The sequence below is a fragment of the Enoplosus armatus genome, chromosome 23 (genome assembly GCF_043641665.1).
Source record: "Enoplosus armatus isolate fEnoArm2 chromosome 23, fEnoArm2.hap1, whole genome shotgun sequence".
Lineage (NCBI taxonomy): Eukaryota > Metazoa > Chordata > Actinopteri > Centrarchiformes > Enoplosidae > Enoplosus > Enoplosus armatus.
Window position 1 is genome coordinate 9,468,931 of NC_092202.1, and position 16,527 is coordinate 9,485,457.

The following is a 16,527-nucleotide window of genomic DNA, read 5'->3' on the forward strand; positions in this document are numbered from 1 at the left end:
CAGAGTGACACAATCAACAAGGCGCTGCTAATAGCATTATATAGACAGGACTCATTCAAGATGTGGTTGCAGTGCTCTGAACATCAGGGTCCAACCTTGCAGCAATTTTGCATTTTCACTTGAGCCCATTGCGAACCTGACCATAACCAGTGCAGTAAGAGTCTTTGGCAAATTAAAGATGCAGATGCACTGTACAGCTTCTAAGTAATGAAAGGCCATTTTGAAATGGCAAGTTAAGTGCTGGCTCCTTCACCAGTTTATTGGATGAAGCACAATTGCACATACACACTCGGCTATTAATTAACCTTTTCCATTGATCTGCTCCCATGGAGGGCGAAGGAAAATAAACAAAGGAGTAAATGGCTAATGTGACAAAAACAGATAGATAAAGACTTAGAGAACCCTTTTTTCAGTCTCTCTGAAACAACACACAGCTTGAGTGTTGATGGAACCACAACCACATTGGAGCCTTTGTGCTACAGCAAGCGAGTAGTTCTCAGCCAGGGGGACATGAGGGACTTCCTCTTTTCCTTCTAAAGCTTAAACAAAGCCTTTTGGCAAGCAATGTGTCTATTGTTTACTCTGATTGAGTTCTTTGAATAAAAAGGGATTTGGGATTTGACATCAGAATTTGAAGACAGCTACAGTACTTTCAGAATTTATTGATGTGCGGAGGGATCAGCAGAATCTTCGGAACACAGGCGCTCTGATGCTCGAGTGCAGTTGTGGACTTTAATTGTCATGACATCGCTGAATTTTGCTCTACTTTTGACGACTGACGTGGCACCTCTCGCCAAGTTGCCTGACCGTACAAAACATGTGCTTAGCAGGATTAAACTGGTAAAATTAAGCCCTAAAACTGTATCTACCCTTAATTTGTTAAAATTGTACAGTTTCTGATTTCACTTTGTGTGTATTAGTTTTTGTTAGCGTGGCTCTTGCAAATTCCATGTTCCATCCAAATTCAATTCTATGTACGTTTTGGCACATTAAAGTTACGTAAGAGCTCACCTTTTTCTCCACTGTTTTATATTTAGTGTGGAAGCTGTCATTTGCTGTATCAAGAAAATCAAATGTGACAACTTTATAAATCTGTTCTACAGTAGGACAATGTAGGAAACTGAGGAAGTGTGAGTGTGGTCATCTGTTTGCAAATGCACAATGTTTTAACAGGAATATACTACTACTACTCAGAATCATCATCTTTACCATCATTACAACGTTACACCCTAAAATCTTCCTGTATTTCCTTTGAGAGTCCTTTGCTTTTCTACAAGGACTACTGAGTACCGAACAACGCTGGTGCAATGTTTACTTCGCAATAAGCATATTGACAGAGAAAATGGTAGAATTTCTACAAATCCTGAGTGACAGAAAGCATAAAGGCAAAATCCATTTGCAAATGTGCATTAAACAACTTGCCTCATTCTCATTAAACCACAGCAATGTCTCTTGTTGCTTTTTCTTTTCAATTTGAAAATGCACTGGGCTTAATTGTATTTATCCCTTGTCCATCACGGAAATGCACGGCTGCCTGGCTGTGTGGACAACTTCAACAGCGAGAGGGCGAGGGACATTTGAAAAAAATAATGTGGGTTGGTTTTTGAATGTGTTTATATTCCATTTTCTTTCCCTTTTTCTGTTGAGTAAGTTACCTGGGAGTAAAAAAGGGAGTCTGCAGGAAAGGGGGGAGAGGAAGCAGTTGGAGTGAGGGGATTCTCTGATACGTGGCGTCCATGCAGATGAGACTTATCTTGGTCGACCATGTGTGCACGAAGCCCCTAAACTGCCAGTCCTAAAGCATTGACTAGCTGTCAGCTCTGTCTCTCTCGCCTGGATTCGAAAAGGCTGCTGTGCCTTTCATTTAATATAAGCAAAGGGAAGGAGGAATGGAGGGGAGGGGGGAAATTGTTTTGCTAGTTTTTTGATGGTTTGTTTTTCTCCATGTGAGGTGATAGACTTTCACAGACCAAGCTTTATCTATAAGTCAGTTGCAGATATGGAAGAGGGACACAAAAACCGTGGATTTAAATGTGTTGTTGATAGCAAATACAAATCCTTACGGACTGTAACGCTGGCTCCAAATGTGCCTGTTTTATGCTTTTTTTCAATTCAACACTTACAGAAAACATGGAGGATAGCCTCACACGTGTCATCTGAACCTTGTGTTGGGGAGAATCTGACGATACCTCATAACTGTAGGGAAAAATAAAGACTTAGACCAATTTAGGAATCAACAAATGCCACTATTTTGTGACTTATTTTGTGTGTTCTGAATTGTGTTGGATTAAAAAATTGTTAAATTTGTCCAACACCCACCATCCTAACTTTCCCTGTCCTGTGCAACACATTGGTGCCTCCTTTGAAGCTATTTTTATTTAAAACAGCTTGACAACTCAAGTCACACCTCGTCTCTTTTTAGGTATCCCTGGAAGTGACTATATCAATGCCAACTACATTGACGGCTACAGGAAGCAGAATGCCTACATTGCCACCCAAGGATCTCTGCCAGAGACATTTGGTGAATTCTGGAGGATGATCTGGGAGCAGAGGAGTGCCATCATCGTCATGATGACCAAACTGGAGGAGAGGTCCAGGGTAAGAGACAGAAATACAGATACAGCTATATTTCTCTGAAGGGCTCTCTATCTCTCTAACGAGCTGTACTCAAATGAAATGATAGGGTGGGAAAATGTGTTTTATTTTAAGCTTTGGGATGTATTGCTTTTGACTGAACAGTCTGAGAAAGTTTTAGTCAAAAGTCATTTTAAAATTACTTATTTGCTCAATTTGACATGGAGAGGAGAGATGGAAGAATCTATACTGCAATTTCTCAATCTATCAGTGACATGATCAGTTTGACATTTTTGTCCTCCTCATCTCCTTTTTCCTGTGACCCTGTTTAATTTGTACAGTGTGTTGTACTGTGGTCCTGCCTAGATATCTTCCTATTTATTCTCTAGGAGATGCCAGGTTGCATTCTGTTGCCAACTGATATCTTCACTCCTCTCTTTAAAACACTTTCTGTTGTTGTTTACCCCTGACTGATTAGTGGCACGTCTCCCTTCATTAGCCTAGCACTGCTGAAGGCACTGGATTGCAATCTGTGATAAAAAGACTCAAAGACTGAAAAGCCACATTGCCCAGCTGTATGCACTTGCTACTCCTTTAAGGTTGACATTGTCAAAAGGCACTTTCTCTCTCTCTATTGCACATCTTACAGTGTTTGACTGAGCACATGAAAGCTTGCGCAGACTCCATAAGCTACTGACCTTCACACTTGTATGCCTTTTCTAAGAGCCTGGCACAGGGGTGCTGACTCAATCCAGAGAGCAATTTTCACTCAGTATCTGTACAATCTGCAAAGCAAATATACTCCTTTGGCTGCTTTTAGCATTGTATGCACTATAAAATGTATGATTTTTTTAAATTAAGTTTTGTCCATGTTGTCAGGTTTCCCTCTATAGATGCTTTGTGATTTAACAGTGCTTCCTGCGAGACACCCCCCCGCCCTGATTGTGCCACACCATGACATTTGTAATACATAATGTGCTTTTGTTGCTCCCAGTAGCTCCTGTCTTTCATACTAATCAGTCATATCATTTGCTGGGAAGCACTCAAGCTGTCTTTGTATGTTTTGCATATATAAAGCTTAAATATTCGCAAGTAAACACTATTGTGAAACATTTCATCACTCCTGGTGTCACAACCACGTCAATGCTCCTAGTGTCCATGTTATAACAGCTGCTTTTAGATTATTGGATAGTACACTACTATATGAATATCTCAGTGGTACAGCTGGTGTCGAGTTGTCAGAGCACCAGGCAACAGGATTGCATGATGGCATTTCAATTGTGTTGAACATACTGCTAAAACCATATCAGTTCTAACGGATACGAAGAAAAAGAATTAAATTGGAAGCCAGTTATTTCCTCCCCAACAACAATAGTGCTTCCCTTTGTCAGCTAAGCAGTAATGCTATAATGGAACAGTGTTTTATTGGCCGTTAACTGGGAAACAAAGCTGTACACTCCAATAGCAATAAAGCTGAGCCGGTAATATGATTGGAAACTGTGGTTACCTTTGTAATTATAGAGTATGTCAGGACAATTAATAGCACCGTCGGCTCTGTACAAATATCTCAGGCCATTTCATTGATTACGAAAATCAAACCTAGTCAGCAGGAATGAGGGGAATCTGGACATTTATTTTACCATTATTTGACTTTATACTCAGTAAACATGCAGAAAAAAAGACTAATCTTTTTCTAACTACAGGGAAGAAAGTCTTTATATATTCCTATCTGTACCATCTCTAATGAGATATTTCTCTCCACTGCAGGTGAAATGTGACCAATACTGGCCTACAAGAGGGACAGAGACATACGGCCTCATCCAAGTGACACTGCTAGACACAGTAGAGCTGGCCACATACTGTGTCAGGACATTTGCACTTTTTAAAGTAAGGAGCACTTTGATTTTGTTGTCCTATAGTAGATACTTAAACCCCCAGTTCACTAACCTTTCTCTACCTCCATATTCAGAATGGCTCTAGTGAGAAGAGAGAGGTGAGGCAGTTCCAGTTCACGGCCTGGCCAGACCACGGAGTACCAGAGCACCCCACTCCGTTCCTGGCTTTCCTGAGACGAGTGAAAGCTTGCAATCCTCCAGATGCAGGGCCCATGGTGGTACACTGCAGGTAAGAAACAACATGGTTTCAGAAAAACATCCTGAAGCATGAAATTTGATTTTGTTCTCTCCATTTGCTGTCATGAATATATGAATACATATGACAAAATACAATACTTCCAGGGTTATTTAGAGGTTTATACCTGAGTCATTTGTGCACTGATAGTAGAGGTTTTTTTTTTTTTGAAGAGATCAGACATGAACCAGAAGAAAAAATGTTGTCTAAAGGAGAATATTTGACAGGGAGTAAACTGTGGCCCACTGTAAGCCCAAACAAATCAACCTACTAGCTTTCACAGAAGGCACTTTAAATCTGAAGGTGTTTTCAACATCACAGCACAAACAGTACTAGTGTCATTGCCCTCAGCAAACTTAAACATCTCCTCCCACACACTGACACACAAGCACTCGCAGACCTGTCGTGTTCCTTGCTACACCACTAACATGTCGCACATCAGCAGCCCACAAGTCCTTGGCTTATCCCTTGGGTTATTGCATCTGAAACAAATAACTTTCCCTTTTATGCCGACTTCACTTCCCTCCGCTACATAAGCGGCCAGACTCCCAACAGAGAGGCACAAGGATATAACACAGACTTCTGGCTCCTCTCAACTCAGGAAGACATCAGAGGCTCCGCACAGAGAAAGCAAGTGACTGAATGGGGGGGGGGGGGGCAGTAGAAACGAAGAAACAGCGATAGTTAGTGTAATAGATACAAAGTTGTGACAGAAAGTGACAAAAAAGGGAATGGGGATTACTGAAGAATTAGAATTACCACATGCTGAAGTTAATTAGAGCTAGTTGCCGAATCGCTTCAAATTGAAAATCCTGACTTTTTACAATGAAGCAGAATGCAGGAATTAATGTCACTCTGCAGATGGGAGTTTTTAATTCCTCTGGCTCTTTATCAGATACAGTCATTTCCAAGCTCCAAATCCTTTGAGAGGCATTTCCCTCACTTCACGTTGGACTTCAGTTTTAAATAGAGCCATCTTTTATATTTGCATACTGGCAAAATAATGTTGGGAGTGTTTGGTGCTTAAGCGGAGATATATTCACGCACATGCAAAAAGGCCTAAATAAAAGCTAAAGGAAAGAAAAAAAAAACCTTTGTTGCCCATAATTAACAGCATGGTACAGTCTCTTGAGCGGTTGATTAATTAGTTGGTGCACCAAAAAATTTCAGCTTACCATGTATGTAGGTGCTGAGGGGCCTTCTGCAAAGACCATAAAGACATAAAAATAAACAATCAAAGCTCTGGATTTGTTTGTTTGAGTGGTGGCATATGATGTTGAAGTTTCAACTGTTTAAAATAACTGTTCCCACTCTCTGAAAATCACTAATTAGGAATATGTTCATTTATCATAATTGTCATTATCTCCTGACTACCATGGGACACACAGATCCTTAGATGTAACCACTCAATCATTTTATCCCTATTACTCCACATAGACGCGACAAGATAGAGGTTTTTACACTGGAAAATTGAGAACATCAGTCAATTGTCTATAAACTATATCCGTTTTACGAAACTATAACAACCGACTCAACCTATTGCAGAATTCCCCTGATTTACTTACGGCTCTCACGCATCACTGGAGCTCCATTACAATTCAAGACTGCATTTTGATGACGCAGATGTAAGAAAAATGAGTGGTCAACCAAGTCTTGAGCTTTGTGTGCAAGTGTGGTGGGACATGTTCCTCTCATGTTACGGTATATCCAATTTTTCCAGCCTTCATCACGCAGTAAATTTTACACAGCCAGCAAGTTAAAAGAAGGGTTTCACATATCATGTTCATAGTTGTGCTTATTTAACTTGTCAAAAGACTCACAATTTTATTAAAGTATTTACTTCAGCGACACACTGTTACATGTAAGCCAGACAATCTCTCACACAGTGCCAGTAAACTAATGATGAACCAATGTAAATACAGGTTTAGTGCGTGGTGCCACCAGAGGAGTATTTAACAATAATAATCAAAACACATTCGTGTTTCCACTGCAGAGCTAACACTTCAGACAAGGTGGCATCACAATACGTGAAATCTGCCTCCCACGGACATTGTAGCATGTTTCCTGCTTTCCTTGTTCTTGCTGCTCTCACTAACCCATAGGTGAAGGACTGCTTTCATCTTCTAGCTGAAGGGCTACTCAGGCGTTGTGAGGTGATGGAGGAGGTCAAAAGGACATGATTGAATGTCATGGAGATCACTGGCCTCTCCAAGTGACTCTGAATGGAAACTTTTGATAGAACAACCCACAGTTTCAAAGGATTCAACTGACAACCTAGCTACCCCCCCCACACCCCCCTTTTTTCATTTCTCTCTACAACTGTGTATTATTGTGGTAGCCAGCACATAATGTGGAAAGTCTACCTACCTAAGTGCCTTCACTTACATTAGCTGTGGATGACAAACACAAAGGGCTAGCATGTTAGCAAGAAACTGCCTTGGAAAAATAGCAAAAAGCTGTGAGTTTACCTGTTTTTAGGCACAATTTTTGCAAGTGTCTCAAGAATAAGTGAATATACTAATGGACAGCAGAAGACTGGATTACGCCACAGGAGGTGTTTGAGAAGTTTCTATGGATATTTTTTTCACTGTGAAAAACAGTCGCCATTAGAATCCATTTGAAGTAGAGTTAAGGAGTAACTGCACTCAGGCAAATAACTTTCCTGTCATTGCTAACTAGTGGTGACTACATGCTTGCTCCACACCCTGTGCAGTCATGATGAAGCATTGCACTGGATAATGCTACACCACATCTGGGTGTGGACACAGGCCACACCTGATCACACCCAGCTGTGTTCATGCGTGTGGTCAGATGTTCAACAGACCTTTCAACCCATAGTGGTCAGCACAGCAATGCTTTTCCTCCATACAAGATTTGGTAGGAGTAACTCTTAACTCTGGCTTCTCCACCATCACCATCGAAGACCTTGTACACCACTGAATCCTCGCCTCACCAGTAGATTTAGTAGCAAGGGGGCATAAAAACATGCCGGGTGGAAAAATAAAACATGGCCTCCTCATTGTTTGAGGGTCAAACAAGAATAGTGATTCTAATACAGTGAAGGAAAGGGATGACTCAGGAGCACTGCCACTAAACTCCACTGTCATCATGGCATGGTTGCATGCAAGGGGAATAGTCCTACTGTCACAATGGGCAAGAATCAGCAGTCAACACTCTCCAGTGGTTTGTGAAGGACAGCCCAGTTAGTGTGCAAAGCCTGTTCCATACCTCCAAGTTGGAAATGAACGACTTTTTTGATTTACTTTCAACATTTTGTAAGTATTTATATACGCAAAGGACTAAAATAATCATTGCCTCCATTAACAGCAATGCAGCGATCCTGGAGAGTTTGAGTTCATGTGTGTGTGTGTGTTCAATAGGCAGTTCGGGGAAATGGTGACAGGTTAGCTGACGGCAAGAGATTTGGTAACAATACATATGTAATTGCTTTCACTGCTGCTCATGCTTTATCTTCTCGGGACTCATTGCAGCTGTATTTTACACTGCACTCTCTCTCCCATACCCTATTCCCTAAACTCCTGGAAAGCATATTAGTCTGACACTTAATGTGTGTTGACGTCCAAAGCAGCTGGTCTTGACTGGCTGAAAAGGCAGTGTCAGGTCATTAGTGCAGTCAGTCCGCCAGCTCCCCTTCAACTGCCAAATGTTCCGACGGCTTTCTGCACCACCTCACCCCACCACACACACAGTCACATGTCGATAAAGGAATATTGCATATGTTCCTAGCATTTCCTGGTCCTACATTTAGGGGAAATTGTGGTTAATACATATTCCTGCTGCTCAGTGTTTTAGAAAACTAACTTGAGAACTACCACAACTTCAAGATAGCTGGCAGCATCTCTCCCTGCGTAACACAACTCTACCTTCTGCCTCCACCCCCAATTCCTCATCTTCCTCTGTCACCGTCTCTCTAGCTCAACGCTGTCACTCTGTCACTTACTCTCTCGCAGGTCATCACTCTCGCACATTCAGGTCCGCACTGTAAAATGTTTTCAGATTGGAAACAGCTGGGGTAAAGGGAGAAATCTCTTCTAGTTTCTGCATCCCTCGCCCAAGGGCTGAGGTGTTCTCAGACCTGGAAGTGATTCATTCTTCAAATATCCCCGAGACACTTTTCACATTTCTTTGCAGCCTGATTTCTCTCTTTGACTCACATGCACATTTTGTAATCGCCCTACAGCTGTGAAGAGTTTTGTAAAAAAAAAAAAAAACTTCTCAGTCTCATTCAGCCAATGTCAGCCATTTTGAAAGTGATCATCAGATAATTTGTTAAAGCCAATGACTCCCATACGTGTCTTTATTCCATTTGCAGCACAGTTCCAGTGCAGCATGGCACATTAACCAGACTTGGCCCCCGGGGACTAACTTTACTCCCTCTTGAGTTTTCCTTCTCAACCCTTTCCTCAGAGCAAATGAAAAACAAATGCTCCATCAGAAGGAGGAGGCACGAGAGCATGGCTCACACCTCGTAGGCATGTCAGCTTAATGGATTGAATAACCTATTTACTTTGGAGTGCCAAGTGCAAGGACTTGTCTTGTCAATGCCGTGCTTTGCGGGAGGTGGGAGGAGTGTTAACGAACAAGATTTAACACCGCCCTGTCGCCCCACGGTAAATAAATTGTCATCAGAAAACATCTTCTGTGCTGAGGCATGCGCTATTAAAACATGTAATGTGCAGGCGTGAGCGCTTTTAGATTGTCAGCAGTCTACATTTGTACAGCATGTCTCAAGCTGGCCTGCAAGAAGAGGTTGAAGAGAAACAGTAAAACATTTTCCCTATTTGTCAGAGTGCTTTTTTCACTAGCGCATTTTTATACACTAATGTAAAAATGTGCCGATGTGAGTCTTAATGAAGAGACCTGCCTTTCAGTGCCTCTTCTAAAGCTCTTATGCCATTTGGGTGCACTGTGCTAATTTAATGGCGTTAATTGAAGTCAGCTGCACTTCTCAAAAGTTGCCAGGCACATTAACGAAGCCCTCAAAAAAATCATACTCTCAAAATTGCATCTGTGTATCCACATTTGTGTGTGCATTTGTTGTAATGGCACTTTTTGGAACCATGAGATAAAGGTTAAATGTTGCTGCTGAATAAGTGATTAGTCCTGATGGGTTGGAGAGCACAGGTGGGGTCCAGAGGGGAGAGACTAGATTGCAAAGCCAGCAGTGAGCCCGCTGAAGGCTGTGACTGCCTAGCCCTCTTCTCCACACAGTGCCACTTCAGATTTAATTACACTCCAAGCCAAATGGTCCGTCCTACCGCGGCAAACTTGGCACAGAGAGTTTACCTTTTAGCCCCATCACTGGGAGAAAGGGAATTCTTCAAGCCCCTGCACATTTTTACAAAAGATACCTCTCCTTCCACTGGACTGCCTCACATTTCTATCGCTGAAGATCAAATACTGTCAGACATGTTGTATATGGTTGCCAAGATTTGCAGAAGTACAAATAAGTTCAGGGACCTTCCAGAAAATGTGTTAGTTGTTTAATTAACCTAACTTCTCTTGTACAGCTACAACTGAGATGCATGCAAAAACATTCATCCCTCTGTATCTTGTTTCTGACTGCAGTGCTGGGGTGGGACGCACAGGTTGCTTCATCGTGATAGATGCCATGCTGGAACGTATCAAGCATGAGAAGACTGTGGACATCTATGGGCATGTAACACTAATGCGTGCCCAGCGCAACTACATGGTGCAGACAGAGGACCAGTATGTCTTCATACATGACGCTCTCCAGGAGGCCGTCAACTGCGGCACCACCGAAGTGCCCGCCAGAAACCTATACGCCTACATCCAGAAACTGACGCAGATAGAGGGTGGAGAGAATGTCACCGGCATGGAACTTGAGTTCAAGGTACAAACTCTTCAATGAAGTAAAAGCACAGGGGGCACAATAAGCAGTGTTTTAGCTTGAGACAGCAAAGTTTGAAAATTGCACATCACACCAACAGCTTGCCATGTGTAGCAAGAATTTAAAGGCATCCCATTAGCACCCCGTGTTCCGAGTCGCATGTAGGCCCCGGTGTCATTGATTGGCCATTCTCAATACAACTCCTCAACTCTTTTCCAGCTCCCATTAGGCCCGCTAGACAGCATGGGGCCTGTGGTTTCCTCTCTATTCCAGTTCGTTGACTCGCTTGTGTAACCCAGCATAGGATAAATTCTCCCTTTCTCGTTTCCCCTTCCTTGGGTAACAGGGGTCTTGGTTTACATGAAAACGCCAAACACAGGTTTTCCCCACCACAGAACAGTTGCCAGAGGGACTTGAGCAATATACTCTGCATTTACAATGAGAGGCTCAACCAGCCTTATCCTGCCCTTTGCAGTCTGTGGTGCAGCTGTATGCATGGTATTGCCTTGCTTGTCACGCGCCTACTGCTACTGCTCTGTGATGGATGCTGATTCCACTAAGAGATGATAAACAGGTTAGATTAGACTGCACTTCTGTCCACTCCAGGCTCGCTTAGCCATCCATGCCTGTCTTTTCATCATAACATGATATTTTTCCAAGGCAAGCTGTGATAGTAATCACTTTGATGTCATTTCTGTACTTTATGATTCTGTTAAATAGTATACAACCACAGCACACTTATAGCCTTTATAATGTAGGTTTCATCACTCACTGTGTGCAGTTTATTATTTTCTTCCATACTCTGAAGTAAGTAGGAAAGAATCTAAAGGCATACGATTGTTCATAGTACCTAGATCTTTATCATGTGCAATCCATCTTTAGTGTCAAACACAGTCAGTCACTAGGGGAATATAGAAACATCAGAATGTCAGTGTTCCTTACTTGACACCGGCACGCTCAAAGATATGTTTTTCTCTGTCTCAATGCAGCGTTTAGCTAACACTAAAGCCCATACATCACGATTCATCAGTGCCAATCTCCCCTGCAACAAGTTCAAGAACCGCCTTGTTAACATAATGCCATACGAGTCCACACGAGTGTGTCTTCAGCCCATTCGAGGAGTTGAGGGCTCTGACTACATCAATGCCAGTTTCATTGATGGGTACAGGTAAGTGCCAACGTACTCTGACACCCATTGTCAATCTGATGGCCAGTATATAAATTTGTTTGAAATGGCTTGGCATTTCATAAAAGCTACTACATTTTTGAAATATGAATTTAATATAATAACTGGGAAGTCAGTTGCTGGAGTCAGCAAATTTATACAAGACAACAGCCAGTACCATGTCATTGCAAATATTCAACCCTTTCACTGTGAAAGTTCTAATGTATTTCCATGCTGAATGTCTCACACCTTTCCTATCATGTGATTAATGCATTCCCACAGGCAACAGAAAGCCTATATTGCCACACAGGGACCACTGGCAGAGACCACAGAGGACTTCTGGAGGATGCTCTGGGAGCACAACTCTACTATCGTCGTTATGCTCACCAAGCTTAGAGAAATGGGCAGGGTATGCATACACTTACTTTCTTCACAGTTTTTTTTTGGCACACTAACCTCCTTATTCTGGCTACAGAACACAAACGCACATGTTACAAAACAGCTTATAAGAAATACCGTAGATAGATTCAGCCATGAGAATATAAGCTTTCAAGCAGTAGAGTATGAATTGAATGAAAACAATCTGGGAATGAACACAATGAAGCTAGTGTATGAAGAGAATGTTGTGGCTCATTGTGGTATTCTATTTTTCACTCTCTACAGGAAAAGTGCCACCAGTACTGGCCAGCAGAGAGGTCGGCCAGATACCAGTACTTTGTGGTGGACCCCATGGCTGAGTATAACATGCCCCAGTATATCCTGAGAGAGTTCAAAGTCACTGATGCCAGGGTAAGCAGACATTGTTTCACAGAACAACGTTTGAAGATCAAAATTTGACAATGTGGGAATGGAGCTCTAAATTCAGTGCTATTGTTTACAGTCTGGTCTAGTGTGTTGTTGGGTTGTGGCCTAACCGTGGGTCACTGGGAATGGATCAACCAAGGGTTCACCAATAATATAATAAGAATTTTCAACTTTTTCACATGTTAAGTTGCACCTGCACTTTAACTTTGGTCACTGGTGTTAAGAAAGAAGTGAGTTATTGAGAATATAACATACTTTTTTAATTTCTGAAATCCCATTATGCAATTTCTTAATCACATGATTTTATTTACCAAGAAAGAAGATTTGAATGACAGCGTTGAACATGCTGGATGGTGAACAGTCTGACCGGATTTAACACTGCAGTCGTCATAAAGTCAAAATGTTGGCATTGTATCAAGTATTTGTTTATACCAAACTATGGCCTTAAGTGTAACATGAGTATAAATATATATTTGTGGGAATTATGACACATGTCAATGTGTAAAAACAAATGTGGTGCTGGCAGCACTGAACTGCCAGAGTTTTTAATTCCATCAAAGGCTTACACAGATAAATGGCGCAGGCTCCCTCCTTTGTAGTGCGTGTTACACTGTCTCGTCAATGGGATTGCTCTCCTTATCAAGGGGATACAATATCACTTCTGTAATGCACACCCTCAAAGTCGATTCTCCAAGTACCCTGTCGAGGTTAGCACATCAAAGGAATTAGCATCTTTAGTTTTCATGTTTAATACATTCATGTATGGAAGGCATCTTTAGTAACAAAACATTTTCTCTGATGCTTTAAACTTGGCACATGTGCTAGAATTTTGTTTAAGAACGCTGTCTTGCACTGTGGAGCCCACAAAGGCGTGGACCTTTATGATGGAAATGGTCATGGAATGAACTGCCATGGGTTGGCCGTCTGCAAAATACCTCAGATTCACTTCATCAGTTTGTTCTTTGCCATTTCTTTCCATATTTCTGACTGATGTGCCATTTAAAGAGCAAGCTCTGTACATTCTCTCTCTTCCCATCCTCTGTTCCCAGGATGGACAGTCACGGACAGTAAGGCAGTTTCAGTTCACAGACTGGCCTGAACAAGGAGTGCCAAAATCAGGAGAGGGCTTCATTGATTTCATTGGCCAAGTGCATAAAACAAAAGAGCAGTTTGGCCAAGATGGGCCTATCTCAGTCCACTGTAGGTGAGTGACCAACCAGTATAACTCACCACGCCATATCAAAAATAGCACAATCTCTTGAGCTGCAAATCAACAAAAACATTGAATTAGTATAATGGTGCATTGCTTTTTTATTTAGAACAACCTTTTTCTATATTCATCTGGTTTCTCTGGCCTCACCATTGACTTTTTTGCCCTCTCTTGCACAGCGCGGGTGTTGGCAGGACCGGAGTTTTTATCACCCTCAGCATCGTCTTGGAACGAATGAGATATGAGGGCGTAGTAGACATCTTTCAGACAGTGAAAATGTTAAGGACACAGAGACCAGCTATGGTGCAGACAGAGGTGAGCTGTTCTTTTTCCCTTTCCTCGTTTCCACTATACTTGCAAAGAAAACATTACTCAGAAACTGCACTGAGCGCAGTGGAAACACATGGACTCAGTTCCTTTGTTACCAATCTGATAAACTCACCTAATAAAAGGGCTGTATCCACAGATTAACTAACACAAGGTTCACTTAAAGACTCATTATTTTAGTAACTGAACCAATCCACAGCAGTCTAGTCTGCAAATTTATCTCATCATTTCAGAACAACGGCCAGCCACTTGTATTATCTTCAAGTTTTGAAAATGCGCTATTGTTAAAAAAAAAAGTGTATAAAAAATATTTTACTTGGTACCTAAGGAATATAATGGTTCAATGGAAAACGAATATAACAATAGTCATGCTAGAAGCACAATATACCAAAAATGGTACAGAAGATTTTGTATAAAGATCCCTACGAGGGAGTGCGAGCTTAAGTCTTCTTTTCTTTGTTTCCAGGATCAATACCAGTTCTGCTACAGAGCTGGCTTGGAGTACCTGGGAAGCTTTGATCACTATGCAACGTAAAAGACCCAGTATTGGAAGAAAAAGCAGAGGGTCCTTTGGAAAGAAAACCCAGTGAGCCTCTCTTCTGAGCCATAAATTCCTGCTTGAGAAAGTACTCCTTAACTCCTTGCTAACAACTCATTAAGTGTTGGATGTGCGACATGACTCGTCAAAAAATGAAAAAGATGATTCCCGGAGGACCAAGTATTTCCCAACCCCAATAAAAACCTTGCTTTGACACAAAGTGAGGGAATCCTGACTGTTGAAGCATCGTTACGGAATTACCTTCTTTCTTTTGCTTCAAGGATTCATTTTGGGGCTCATAAAACTGAATGAAACCAACACAACAAAAAAGTAAATGAACAATAATGACATCGTCAGAAATGCATCAGTGATTATGAACCATTACGAGAGGCATTGGAGGCACACAGAATTGCGGGGGGAAAAAACTTGATGCACATTGTAAAGAGAAAAAAAAATCAGTTTCACAATCAAGTACACACAGACAACCCATCGAAAAAGAAGACAATGCTTGGTCCACAACAGCAGGACAGACTTACAGTAATAATGAATAAATACCCCTTTTCCTGTCACAATGTTCATCATCTAAATTTTGGGAGAGGGTAAAGTTAAAATGATCTATGAGATAAATAAAAATTATTGATTTAGTTTTTTAGTACTTTATTATACAGCTGATGTGCTTTTTTTGAACTGTGTGAATTTCCTTTTTTTACACAAATTTATCGCTTGGAAAAAAGTGATTTTACGTAAATGTAAACTTTTTTTTTTAAAGCTGTAGAACTGTTCTGACGTACGTGCTTTTTTGCGGAGAAACTCTTTGCCTTTTGTTTTTTTTCGGTTCTATTTCTTTCCCACATTTTGTTGCACTTAGTGCACAGAACAGAATTCACACTACCAAAATGTTCAAGAGTTATTATTTTTAGCCTTGATTTTTCTGTTTGTTTTTTTTGTCCATGATCACATACATGGTAACTTAATTACTCCCATAAGATAAACTGGGGCTTTGTGGAATCAACAGGGATGAGCAAAGTATGAAGTTGCTGCTACCGATTATCTTAGTTCTTCCATGTTAGAAGGGTGATAAGAGAGAAACTGATGAATTGGATAAGATATATGAATACAGAAATATACAGTACAGATTGTCAAGTATGTGAAATATATACATATATATTAAAGTATAAATAGAACATTCTAAATATATAAATAAAGTACATAATTTATAAGTAAAAAGTATATGAAATATGGATCATCTATGAAAGCTTCCAAATTGAGAGTTGTGTGCTATGGGGGAAATGAAATGAGATTTTTCACTGGAATGCACATCAGTAGGACAAAACTGTATTCTGATTCAGTGCATCTTTTCTTGTGCAATAAATATGTGTTTCTAGGTAGGGTTTTATGTGGATATGTCATTCACTCATGACATTGTTGGTCCCCCCCCCACCCCGACAAGTGAGATGTGGGAGTGGGAATGTCAGATGCTAGTCAAAGCATCACTGGTGCATTTTTCAAGCTCTCATACAGTCTGTAATTAGAGGCAGAGGGGTCACACAGCCGCAGTCACCGCTCCACACAATAGGGCAAGGTACAAAGACGTCACTTTCTTGTGGTTCTTTAAAGCGTTAAATGGTAATGGCATTTATTTTTTTCATTTTGCATTTAGAGTGCCTTATATTTATGCCTGTTTTTATAATGTTCCATTTAACATATTAATGTATCCATTGAGTATCCTAAGCATTAAGTATAAATGTAATTGTATAGTTTATTTACCGTTTAGTATTCATTTGTCACATGATGAGATTATATATGCAAATAAGAACATTTCAAAGCTCATATTTTTCATTTTCAGTGGCCTTATTGTGGCTGAGTGAATTAGTATAAAACAGTTTATCACAGACCTCAACAGAAAA

General features: G+C 41.0%; 1 protein-coding gene across 1 annotated transcript in view; it reads left to right on the forward strand.

Moving 5' to 3' along the window:
* The window catches only part of LOC139305646 (receptor-type tyrosine-protein phosphatase delta-like), a 123,473-nt gene extending 108,756 nt beyond the window's left edge, over nucleotides 1–14,717 (forward strand). The window contains exons 29-38 of the mRNA XM_070929563.1: nucleotides 2,423–2,598; nucleotides 4,342–4,461; nucleotides 4,544–4,698; nucleotides 10,294–10,579; nucleotides 11,566–11,744; nucleotides 12,024–12,150; nucleotides 12,405–12,530; nucleotides 13,595–13,749; nucleotides 13,935–14,070; nucleotides 14,549–14,717. Coding sequence (XP_070785664.1) covers nucleotides 2,423–2,598; nucleotides 4,342–4,461; nucleotides 4,544–4,698; nucleotides 10,294–10,579; nucleotides 11,566–11,744; nucleotides 12,024–12,150; nucleotides 12,405–12,530; nucleotides 13,595–13,749; nucleotides 13,935–14,070; nucleotides 14,549–14,617 — 1,529 coding nt within the window. The 3' untranslated portion in view covers nucleotides 14,618–14,717. The remainder of the gene's footprint in view (nucleotides 1–2,422; nucleotides 2,599–4,341; nucleotides 4,462–4,543; nucleotides 4,699–10,293; nucleotides 10,580–11,565; nucleotides 11,745–12,023; nucleotides 12,151–12,404; nucleotides 12,531–13,594; nucleotides 13,750–13,934; nucleotides 14,071–14,548) is intronic.
* Nucleotides 14,718–16,527: the final 1,810 nt, after the last annotated feature.